The following is a 12723-nucleotide window of genomic DNA, read 5'->3' as shown; positions in this document are numbered from 1 at the left end:
TAACATTTGTTATTTCTTTATTGTCATTTTCATATAAAAAAAAGAAGTCCACTATAAAGGTAAAGCAATTTTACAAAAAACAAGTGACAGTAGATATTTTAACATCATTCTCTGGAATATGTTCAAGTTTGAAATAATCACTTTAAAAGACACCATTGGTTCTTGTCAGCTACAAGAGGCAGCAGTCTGAGACACTGTGAGGCCCTCATGCTCAGGGTTACAGTATCATCTACCTATATTTAGATTTATGCATGCAAATAAACCCTGGTGCACCCTGATCACAATCTGGAAGTAAGATCAGGAGTCTGCATGCAGAAATCAAATCAGCCCTATGATTGGCTGCAGGCACCCAACAGCTCTCAGCTACTGCCGCTAACATCACCAGTGAGTGTTTGAGTTACATTTGACACACACACACACACACACACTGGTTATTTCTGTCAGGTATGAACATAACACCTGCCACAGTACAGAAGTTCTCAAAATCACTGTGAAGTGGCTCACTAACATTCACTGGATTACTGCACTTTTCAAATGGTTCTAATAGTCTACACAGAGGGGCATCATGTAGCCATTTTGGGTATCCAGCACCAAAGCATTGATGTGCACGGGTCAGATAATATTGTATAATCTTTAAAGAAATAGTAAAAAAAGGCTCCCTACAACCTCCTCGGAGCCCATGGTAACATCTTCACATTTCTGTCCGACAGCCGACTAAAGCCCAAAGACATTCAGTTTACAATTATATATGACAAAGAAGACTAAATCCTCTTTGGAGAATCTAAAGTTATTGTGTGACCCTTTGTTTTTTCTTGAATAATAGTCTACTTGCCAGCACTGTGAACTCGGAAATGTTGAGTACCCCAACGTTTTATGATAGAAATGTATAGTACAGGTCCCCAGCACATAGAAACTGCCGGATGTCAAATCAGTCTTTGACTTTAAAATTGACCCCAAGTTAATCAAAATTCCCAGGGAAAGAAATATGGCCACTTTCTGGATAAAACTGCCATTTTGGATCCTGAACATTTCAGAATTTGATTCAATGTCCTCATAACCTCAAAAACCACTCCAAAGTTGTCCAAATCGGCAAAGCCATTTGTATTCATTTTGTCTGCATAATGCCAGCTAACGCAACTTATGCTAATTGTGCAAATTACCCAACATATGCAGGTTAGCATCTGGCAGTTTCTATGTGCTGGAGACCGCTACTATACATTTCTATCATAACACTTTGGGGTACTCAACATTTCCAGGTTCACAACAGGACTCTGACTATGAGCTGGCAGCTAGACTATGTACAGATGTATTGATCTCAAAATGATCCCTTTGATTACCCAGCCTTAGTAATTCCAGCTGCTGGTCATATGGAACATCAACATGTATAGGTCTTATTCCAAACAGATACTCTTAACCCATTTACACTTATATACAGGATGCTAGCTGTGAAAACATCTGTAATGCATTTCCACTGAGATGTTACCACGGCAGAGCTCTGTTCCACATGCCATCCAGGTCTGAAGAATTTACAATGACTTTTGTAAGAGCCACCCTCATGTTACACAAACGCTCTTCATCTCTCTCATATATATTGTTTCCACTAGACATGTGTGTAACAGTTCTGTAACAGTCAGATAAACCTCCTGCAACACCAGCTGACAGGTGTTAAAGTGTTCTGATGACTGTGTGTAGAGGAATGCCTTAATGTGTGTGTTTTAGTCAGTGAGATGTGTGTGAGTGTGAGTGTGAGTGTGAGTGTGAGTGTGAGTGTGTGTGTGTGTGTGTGTGTGTGTTGCTTCTTCAGTAACAGTAGTCCTGGAGCTTGGGCCTCTACCAGGACGGAGCGGTGTTGGCCAGTCTTCTCATACGCCTGGAAAACATTTTATTCACATTACTTCAAGGATTCTCCAAACTGTTGGAATGATCTGATGGATGGATCATTATTTTCTGGCTTGACGAGACTTTTAACTATACAGTGAACGATTTGGAGTATTTGAATTGTGGTCTGTTCAAAAGAATATTTGTAATTAATACAAATGTTTTTTCACTCTGAGTTAGATGTAGGTTAATGAAGAAAGCCATTATCATGGAGCTCTGACCACTATTCACCATGGCAACGATAAATAATGCAATGGATATAAAGAATTATTAACGTGTCTGAAACCTGAATATTAGGACATTTATCTTTAAAAAACAGCAGCAATGAAAGAGTTGGAGTGGAGAAACAAGTTAAATGAACACTACTAGTTTATCTCAGAGTGGTCACAATGCCTGATTACCAACTATCGGCTAGGTTTATTATATAATGAAAGTCTGCTGCATCACCAGTTAATGAAGTTTTACCATTACAATCAGTGTTTCCGCCAGACCAGGGCGAGAGGGTGTCCACCCCGAGAGCCGGGGGGGGGGGTGACGTCACTTCGTGTTACGTGACTTGAATTGCGCCGTCCCTTATACTATCTCTTTACGTCTCCCTGCCGACAGGGACACAGCTCCTGGCATGGTCCTTGGAAGATGCGGCGGTGTTTTGTTTTTTCCGTCACAGGAACGCACTTTGCTGGCGTCGAAAATAATCCCACCAGATGTCCTTGTCCTTTTTCTTTTTCGCCATTTCAAGCGATAAAAACTCTCGATCTTCTCTCAAATTATTATTTTTTTTGTCAAATGACGCCAAGACGCCCCCCTGGCGGAAACGCTGATTACAATTAAATGTATTTTCCTTTAAAAGTATAGTATGTTTACTTTATGATTATAATTCCTTCAATCAAAAATGTTCTGACAGTCCGTTGTCTTTAATTCTCTCTGTTTCTGTCTCACCTGGTGTTCCTGTCCTGGTCTCGGATCTTCTTCTCCATCTCAGCGTCTGTGAGGGTCTCCAGCAGGGGGCACCACTGGTCTGCGTCTCCTGTGTTGCGGATGGCTATCTCTACTGTTGGGAGGGGGTTCTCACTGCGAGCAAACACAAGCATGGCAGCAATGAATCAGTAAAGGGTAAATATAGAAAGACGGGAATGAGACCCCTTGCTCAGATAAACTGGGCCTCCAAATGCAGTGACAGCTGCATGTATTGCTAATGAAACATATTTCATACTCATACCTGAAGGCGTAGGTCCTCTGGTGCCAGCTGATCTGACCGCGGATGCTGTAGGCGATGGTGGTAACAAATTCCCCCCCCAGACCCAGCTCAGAGCACAGCTTCAGGGCGAAGGACTCGGGGGAGTTCTCTCTCTCAGACATGTCCCACTCAAACTGGTCCACCAGAGAAATGTTCCCCACGTGGATGTTCAGCTGAGGAAAACAGACACACATTATGAACACTCCCATAGGCGCTTTCACACCAGAGTACTTTTCCCCGTACTTTTCCTGTTTACTTCCGATAGTTCCTGGGATTTTGCGTTCACACCAAAAAGAGAACTTAGTTCATGAGAACTTTTACCCCCTTTTTAGTGCCTGCTAGAGAGGTGGTACTTTCCTGCGGAGAAAAAAGTTCCAATTTCTGATTAGCTGGGCGGATTGCAAACCACGCCCCGTAAAACTCGGAAAAGTTTTGCCATTGTATTTGATGGCATTAGCATTAGCCCCGTGCACCAACGGAGAGAGACTAACTTATGGCAACACAAAAAAAAACATTGGAGCGGTGGAGATGAGGAGGTGCCGGCGTTCTGGCGATTTACTCGGAAGGCTTCAGTAGAAGCTGCTGGGAGTCCCAGCAGCTTCTACTGAAGCCAGTCCCCAACTCCGGGGACTTCCGGCCGGGGACTCCGGGTGGCAGTATACGCCGTGAAGTGGTTTGCGGCCTGCCAGTAAACCCAAAGCAGAAGAAGAAGAAGTGACATCAGCGGCTTCATTTGGCTAATCCTCCCTCAGGGACTTATTCCGGTGTGAACGCGATCTGCTCTTTAGTTCCATGGGGGTACTAAGTGCTGGGAACTAAGTGCTGGGAACTAAGTGCTGGGAACTAAGTGCCGGCACTAAGTACGGCAAAGTACTTGGTGTGAAAGCGGCTCATGTCTTACCAACTTAATCCTGCAGTAGCAGTGTGTGTCTTTGTTTCCTCTCTCTTTAAAGAAGAGGTGTCATGCTTTTCCGGTTATTACCCGTCCCCTTGTGTGTTATGAAGGTTTTTATGCATGTAAACGGTGTGCAGAGTCAAAACCCTCAAAGTACACCCTGTAGCGAGTAAAACTCTAACACAGAAAATACCTCCCCAAAACGCCTCGTTGGAGATACGTCATTGTCCATTTGATTCTTCCGGGTACGGGGTGACGTAACCCCGTACCCGGAACGAAATGGACCAATCCGTGGAGCCGTTACGTTACGTCCGCGGAGCCGTTACGTTAAGCCCCCGCTGATTGGTCCAAATTGACCAATCCACGGACTTCCTCACACACACACTCAGTGCAGGCAGCTCAGCTGATTTCTCCTCCCTGGCTGCAGGCTGATAACAGACAGTTGGGATCGCGGTGATATTCTCTCTGCAGACCCATTCTCACAGCGTTTATCAACCTTTTTCTTACTCAATATCAAGACACACTTATTGTTTTTACTTCGGATGTGAGTTTGTGTGTACTCAGGATGAGTTTGGCTGTGTTTGGCTGTGTATCGCTAAACAAGGAAACAACACCTCCACGGAGCTCAGCGCGATTCACAACGTCCCGACCAATCAGAGCACACTGTGCTCACAGGGAGGGTGGGGGCTGGAGCTATTGGAGCTACAACGAGCCGTTAAAGGCAGAGAGTGAAATTCAGTGAATACACGTAGTTTACAGAGATGCTGTATGAGAAACCAACGTGAGTTTGGAAAAATGCACAATATAAATCTATTCTAGTAGACCTCAACAATGGAATTATGATCAGTGGCCATGACATGTCTCCATTAACAACTTAACTTACAATATTAAGATATCGTTGTCATAGAAACAATTAAAAAGCACTGGGAGCATTTTCTTGATGAAACTCTGGAAGCGGCCGCTGCTATTTGGACACGGGCCCTTAATCTCTATGTCAATGGGAGTCTTTGAGATTTGATTTTAGGTTGGTTTATTCCCCTTAGCTGGGTGGTTTGGCCCAGCACCCACCTTGATGATGACCCTCTGGTCCTGCTGCTCCTCCAGGATGCCGTCGTTGGGGTACGACTCGATCTGCTGACGGATGGCGGAGGCGATGGCAGGGACGAAGGCCAGAGGATTCAGGTCCAGGTCATCACACAAGATCTCTGCAAACATCTCCGGGGTCATCAGCTTCTCTGAGGGGGGCAGAGAGAGGAGGTGAGACAAAGCTCTAAAATAAAATAACAAATATGACTAACTTCCTTATCGGGATTGTTTTGGATGTTGTCAAGCTAGTTGACACTTATACCATTCATGTTCCAAGTGAAGGCATCTCTCAGTTTCTGTCCATCGATTTCCATGTCCAGCCGGATGGGAACCAGCGCCTCCACCTGCGCTGCGTTCTCATGGATCACTGCGGGGTCGTGGTCATCAAAGCTGAGCAGACAACGACAACATCAGTGCCGCCTAAAGATGGTTCCACACGTCTCTCTATAATACAACACTCGCATGTTTCTGACAGTTCAAACTACTTTCAGGACAACTTGGCCTTTGTTCACCAGCTTCACCGCTCCCTCTACCTTTAATATGCTGCAGTTTCCCTGATAGAATCCTCCACACACTAGTAGAATGGTGAATGTGGTGAAAGGTCAAGATAAATACTGTTTTCATATACAGTATAAGATTCATAAGAGACACCCTGCTGTTCCAGGTCATAATGTCACTAAGGTATGTCCAAAGTCTGGCCCGTCCTCAGATTTCATATGGCCTGCAGCTTCGGTCTTATAATGTCATATTGATGGCCCTGTAGGACGCTCAAACAGAATACATCTTTCAAATGTATTTCCTCCTTTCCCGCATGGCGGCATCCCCCGCTCTAAGGGCCGCTCTCCTGCCGCACTTTGCCTTTTCTGTTAAAGACGCTGCTTTTTGGTTCTGGGTGGATCCGCAGTAAAACTTTTTCAGTTACCTTTGTTTGTGGGCCTATGAACTGGATTGAACTTTTGTTGGGGTTGTAACCAGCTGGACTCTTTGCTAAAGCGGATTGAACAGTATATATTGACTCTTTTCACGAAACACTGCACACACACAGCACACACACTGCACACACACAGCACACACTGCACACACACCGATCTTAAATGTCTGGTTTTTCCCCATGAAATATATCTGACGAAAATGAAAATTGATGTGTGATTTATTTTGTATTGCATTTCGGTGATGGAGATATTTCCCGAATTAATTCATTTGTGTATGGTTTGGCTGAAACATTTCTGTTGAATATTTTTAGATGATTATTTTTCAGACCTGATTCTGACTGGCACCCCAGTTTACTAAAAACAGGTCAAACCCGCTACAAAGTTAAGGTATTTCCAATAGTCTGTTCAATGTTATCTGACTCCAGATATGAATTTGTTTTTAGGGTTGTTCACGCTTGCCTGAGTGGCTTATATTTAGTTATATTGTCTTTTGAAAAATAAAGATAAATGTGACAATGAAAATGGTGATATAACAGTGTATTTGTATGTTATTTTTATGTTTAAAAAATGTCAGAAGGGACAATGGCCCCCGGGCATATTCACATTATCAAATCTGGCCCTCTTTGAAAAACCATTGATGTAATTGATGATACTGAGGTAGCCCTGGTTGCCCTGTCCGGACTCTTCCTCATCACCAGTTTGTTTGTTCAGTACCAGTTCTTTGCTCTCATATCAAACAGTGGCTGGAATATTTGTTTAAAACTGGAATTTTGTTTCCATACAATCTGAGAGGGCTAATTGTACTTCTTTATCTTACAGAATGTGACTGTATGTAAACCCTGTACATGACACAATGAGGTTGGATTAACAGCAGCTCAGAGTGCAAAGCCACAGCTGTCTCACCACAGGGGGAAGGTCCTCTTCTTGTCCCGGCCCATGCGGTTGCGGTTGATGGTGGTGGAGCAGGGCACAGCATCCAGGTGGTGGGAGCTGTTGGGCAGGGTGGGCACCCACTGACTGCTCCTCTTGCCCTTCTGCTCCCTGAGAGAAGGACACACGATGTTGACAAGGGTAATAATACAAATGGGTGGATGATGTATTGAATATATCCAGTATATTCAAATATAATTTACGTGCAATGTCACAAGATGTATTTAACTTTAATTCGATTCTCTATTGAATAATATAGTTATGCTTTAAAAGCAGGCCGGGTTAAATGCAGGACAGACGGACTGAGGCACGCACACTCGAGTTTAGGGATGCTCCGATCATTCGGCCGCCGATCGATATCGGCCGATACTCACTCTCTGCCGATCGATCGGTGCTCTCTAAAAATGCCGATCGCGAGAGCCGATCGCATGACGTAAAATACATGACACTTTTCTCTGTGCACGGCAAAACAAGCTCGCCAAAATGGCGTCACCAGTCTGGCAGTATTTTAAGGTGTCCGAAAAAGACAATAAAATAGCGGTATGCAACGTGTGTGAAGCAGAAATCCTGCAGCTCCACCCGCTGTGACGGACCGGTGAGCGGAGCAACACACACAAGAGTTAGACCTAACACACTTAGCTATTTGATCTACATCTGGAACAAGCTAAACTAGTTATAAATATATTTATTCTTCACTGTCGGCCTCACACATTACTGGATCAGTGAGCTGCAGGAGATACTGTCAGGCTGTCAGGGGAGAGAGAGAGAGAGAGAGAGAGGGAGGGGGAGAGAGGGAGAGAGAGGGAGAGAGAGAGAGGGGGAGAGAGGAAAAGAGAGCGCTTCAGCTCATTTCTCCCGTGTTATTATCCAAAGTTAATGTAAACTTGAATAATGTACTTCATCTGAATGTAATAATTATGTTGGTTGTTGTTTGTGGAAGCGCCAGTAAATGAGCCCCATTAACTGAGTTTAATGGCGCGTTTCCACTACACGGCCTCGCTCGGCCCCGCTCGGTATGGCTGGGCCTCGTTAGGACTGGCTCACTTTATGGCGCATTTCCATTACAGTTTAGGAACTGGGGCAGTATCTATAGTAACGCAGTGTAGGCGGAGCCGTGACGTGATCTTCAGAGGACCCCAGAAACACAACACAGCCGTTAGCTGTTAGCACTCAGAGCTCACAGCTCCTCATATCTGTTCAGAAACTAGACAAAAGTTAAACAAGTACAAACCACAGACTGCCTGTGTCATGGCGAATACAGTCGCTGCTTTATTTATGTCTGTATAGGCCGTTGTTGTGAGTGTGGACGGTCGGAGCATATATTGCGTTAGCTTAGCCAATCTCCATTTAGAAAACAAGCATTTTAAAAGGTTTTTCGCCTGCCGTCTGTCTGCAGACTTGTCAAAGCATTAATTCATGGTTTTTACTAACCGGTATCAGTATGTTGTTACTTCGGCATCATTTTGAAACGTGTATTACAATTAAATCACGGTCAAATATGTTCATCTTGCTGTAGTTGTAGCCCCCTTGCCAGCGACGCTCTCTCTAGTTTAGCATACTCAGCCCGACTCAGCCTCGTTGTCTCTGGCCCTGGACCCACGATTTTATGAGGCCAGAAAAACTGTGAATTAGGACCCGCCGGCCGGTACCAGGCCAAGTGGAAACGCAACCAAAGACGGGCCGCTGACGTCACAGCCCTCTTAAACCGGGCTGCGCGCTGTAGTGGAAACGCGCCATTAAACATCACTTTAAATGGAAGATCCCCATAGGCCCCGCCCACTCGATCGGTATCGGCCGATACTGATTCCGGCGATCGGCCCCAAAATTGTCGATTGGAGCATCCCTACTCGAGATACTGTACATACAGCTCTGGTCCACTGCAAAATGTGCAGTTTCTCTGGTTTGACTATTTATAGGTCTTTTTTAAATGTTATTCTATAAACTACTGATAACATTTCTGTGTTGGAATTCAACAGACACTGGAATGGAATGGCTGCCGTACATGTAGAGATTGAGGTTTAATACAAATTTGGAGTGGTCTCTTCATTTTTCCAGAGCTGTATATATACATATATATACACACAAGATATTATTTGAAGCTGCATTGCCCTGCACTATTGCACAAGCAATTATGTGTTGTACTTCCATAAAGTTAAAGGATTCCCAAGAAAAAAGTAAGATATCCTGAATTCTTGCAAGCTCTAAAACAAACAGAACCAACAGTTCAATATCAGGTAATCAGATATATGTCCTTCCAATCGCCCACCTGCAGTTATTCATGTGGGCTTACTGGTATCATTGTGATGAAATGATGATGACAGGTTTTGGAACACTCCCTTCATGAGGTTTTGGGTTTTAGTGCGGTTTCCCTTTAACCTCTATCCATCGATGGTAGACCTAATGCCAGTGCAGAGAAAAGTATGAAGGGTCTCTGGATGGTTGCCGTGCAAGCTACAGGTTTGGATAACACCTACATATAGAGCAAGGGGGAAAAAGTGTAATTATAACAGAACTAATAAGTCAGCTTTACCTGAGGTACGCCGGGGGCTCTGTGCTGATGGACACCGCCTTGTATTTCTCATCATTCCCCTCAAAGATCTCCTCACACTCTGAGGCCTTCAGCAGAGTGACACTGGTGGCTACACACACACACACACACACACACACACACACACACACACACACACACACACACACACACACACACACACACACACACACACACACACACACACACACACACACACACACACACACACACACACACACACACACACACACACACACACACACACACACACACACACACACACACACACACACACACACACACACACACACACACACACACACACACACACACACACACACACACACACACACACACACACACACACACACACACACACACACACACACACACACCTCAGTGGTGTTAAGTAACTAAGTAGATTGACTCAAGTACTGTACCTAAATACAATTTTTAGACTCCACTTCGAGCGATAGAATGACTAACAAAGCACTTATATACTAACAAAGGACTGGCTTATCTAAAGCCAGTTGAGTAGCACTTGAAATGTTTTGGCTCTATGAAACCTGATGTGCTTATATGATTTTGTTTTCTTCCAGTTTGTATCTTCTTGGTCGAATGCACTTATAAGTCGCTTTGGATAAAAGCGTCAGCTAAATGTAATGTAATGTAGGTACTTTTTCTTGACTGTAGTATTTCAGTTCCACCTGGAGTAAATTCACAAGCTATATATATATTATTCTGAAATGGACCAATCTGCACAATGACTACTTTTACTTTCACTACTTTCACTATATTTTCATGCTAATACTTTTGTACTTTTACTTGAGTAACATTTTGAATGCAGGACTTTTACTGTAACAGAGTATTCCTACACTCTGGTACTTCTACTTTTACTTGAATACAAGATCTGAGTACTTCTACTTTTACTTGAGTACCAGATCTGAGTACTTCTACCTTTACTCAAGTACCAGATCTGAGTACTTCTCCACCTCTGTCATGGCTACATTTACAGTTGTAACTAATGCGCCAGATTATCCTGGTTTCTTTGGATGGTCTGTCAGCTGGTTACCATGGCAGCTATCTTCCATGTTAACCAGCAGCTAAGCAGATTCACCACCTCAACACCATTCTTCCTGATAAAGTCAAATCTGAAACTGGCTATTGGTGTAAAATATGAAGATGTTTTTACCTTACACATACCCTTGAGATAGTGTTTAGGTTGAATACTCACTTTAATATGAAAACAGTTTATAGCAGAATGATCACACATGATAGACAACCTATGGAGCGTTCAGACTAGAAGTGGCCCATAATGACTTGATCAGTATCCGGTGTAGAAAACCCAAAGAGACTCACCGTGTGACGATGCTACGATCTTCTTCCTCTCCTCCACGGAGGCCAGCCTCCTCCATAAAGATGGGTATCTCTTATACAGAGATCCTCTGAACATACGCAGGTAGTTTCCAACCTGGAGACCAAACCAAAATGAAAAACAATAACAAACAAATAGAAAAATAAAAACCTCAAGAAACACAAATCTTCTCTTAAAATGAAATAAAACCATATGGTTCTCTGGTTATCAGGAAGATAATAAACAGGGTTATCTACATTTTCAATACTTCTAATTAAAATGAATCACTGTTTTGGAATCCGATCAACAGGAAATATATAAAGTACATCATGTATTAATGAAGTATGATTTCAACTATAAAAACATGAATGACTGATTGCCAAGTGTTTCTCTCCTTTGAAAGACATATTGAGCAGAGGTGTTTTGGGACCAGCTGTTCACAGGAACTTCTCCCCCAGGGACAACATACACTTTTCCTCTGAAATGTAGTGAAGTAGAAGTACAAAGTAACAGAAACTGTAGTACCCCCCAAATCATACTAAAGTACATTACTTGAGTACATTTCACCACTGTCCAATAGCGGAAGGTTTAGAATGTACATAAAGTACAGTTTACTACTGTGGACATTAATGAAAAGCTTTAAATATTGCTTTAAAAATGAACATCTTAAGTGGTTTAGCTTCAAAAGTGGTTTCAATGTTCACATGATGAACCATATCAATATCAAAAACAGGGGATAACACATTTATTCTCAAAGGAAGTAAGTTACCCTATTGCACGTTACCGTTACTTCATGTTGATGCAACTTAATGGTATAGCATCTCACGCCATCATCTCTATAGCAAAACAGCAAAAGCTCATGTTGTTAGCTGTTATTAATGAGCTTTTGAACAGAATAGAACATGTTGCGTTGAGCGGCAGCTCTCCGGCCGGTTTCATGTGTTTCTTTGTTTATGAATCTATGGGCTGGTTAGCATGCTAGCATCAACTAGCCAGAATAATAGATAACCGAGGCTTAAATTACGGAGCTAAGCACTCAGAGTTAATGAAAAGATAGTCACATACCTCTGACCCAACCATGTAAAAGTCTCCATCTTCTTCTAATTGAAATTTAACTGGTTTCTGGCCAAACGTTTTACTTAGAGCCAGTTGCATCTTTACGCTTTGCTAAAGCAAGCCTGCTCTTTCAGATGCGTTTGGGATCTACAATAAAGCTGGGAAATAAGAGTATCTCCTATGTCACTTCATCTGTTGAATTTAGCAAACACCAGCTAGAAGCATTACAACTGCCCACTAAATGTACAATTGCAGAAAGATAAACTACAACCAACTCAAGCCACTATTGGACACGACCGCATATACAATATCATCCATGAACACATCCCTTAAATCCTGTCTTCCGAAAATTACGAACGCAACATTTGACTTACTCTTTCGTTACAAGGTAGAGGAACAATATCTACAGCCCGTTAGCGCCCCCACTGATCTACAGTGAGATCACACTGAACTCATCTTTGAAGTTGTAAAGTTAACTTTAATGTGTATCTGGCATATCGTTTAGGATAAATAAATCTAATGTACTTTATACAAAATGCTGTAATAGTAAGATCAAAACAAGACACTCAAAGCATGTACATAAATGATATACAAATGTTAACATAATTTTTGAAATACAGTGCATTTTTAGATAAGATAATAACTTGGCTTCCATGTATAATGATATTCTGTAAAAATGTGTAAAGCTGTTTTCTTAAGATTATTGGGAAGTTCAAAAAACAACATATTAACACCATCACCTGTAAATAAAAAAACAAACACTTCATTACAGTCCATTACTCATCTCAGTCTGCTCTACAATAGTCCCAGATTAGTAGAAACTAC

The 12723-nt window shown here is 42.6% G+C and overlaps 1 protein-coding gene across 1 annotated transcript; it reads right to left on the bottom strand.

Moving 5' to 3' along the window:
* On the bottom strand, positions 1–12205 carry LOC117484742 (SWI/SNF-related matrix-associated actin-dependent regulator of chromatin subfamily B member 1-like). The gene is made up of 9 exons (XM_034133160.1): positions 11908–12205; positions 10848–10959; positions 9489–9597; positions 6932–7069; positions 5359–5486; positions 5079–5245; positions 3098–3288; positions 2818–2949; positions 1–1870 (listed from the first exon to the last, which is right to left on the bottom strand). The coding sequence occupies exons 1-9, from the start codon at positions 11995–11997 to the stop codon at positions 1831–1833; spliced, it is 1107 nt and encodes a 368-aa protein (XP_033989051.1). The 5' UTR covers positions 11998–12205; the 3' UTR covers positions 1–1830.
* Between the last annotated feature and the right edge of the window lie 518 nt (positions 12206–12723).

The sequence above is a fragment of the Trematomus bernacchii genome, unplaced genomic scaffold (genome assembly GCF_902827165.1).
Source record: "Trematomus bernacchii unplaced genomic scaffold, fTreBer1.1, whole genome shotgun sequence".
Classification (NCBI taxonomy): Eukaryota; Metazoa; Chordata; class Actinopteri; order Perciformes; family Nototheniidae; genus Trematomus; species Trematomus bernacchii.
This window is presented reverse-complemented; position numbering and strand designations above follow the sequence as displayed.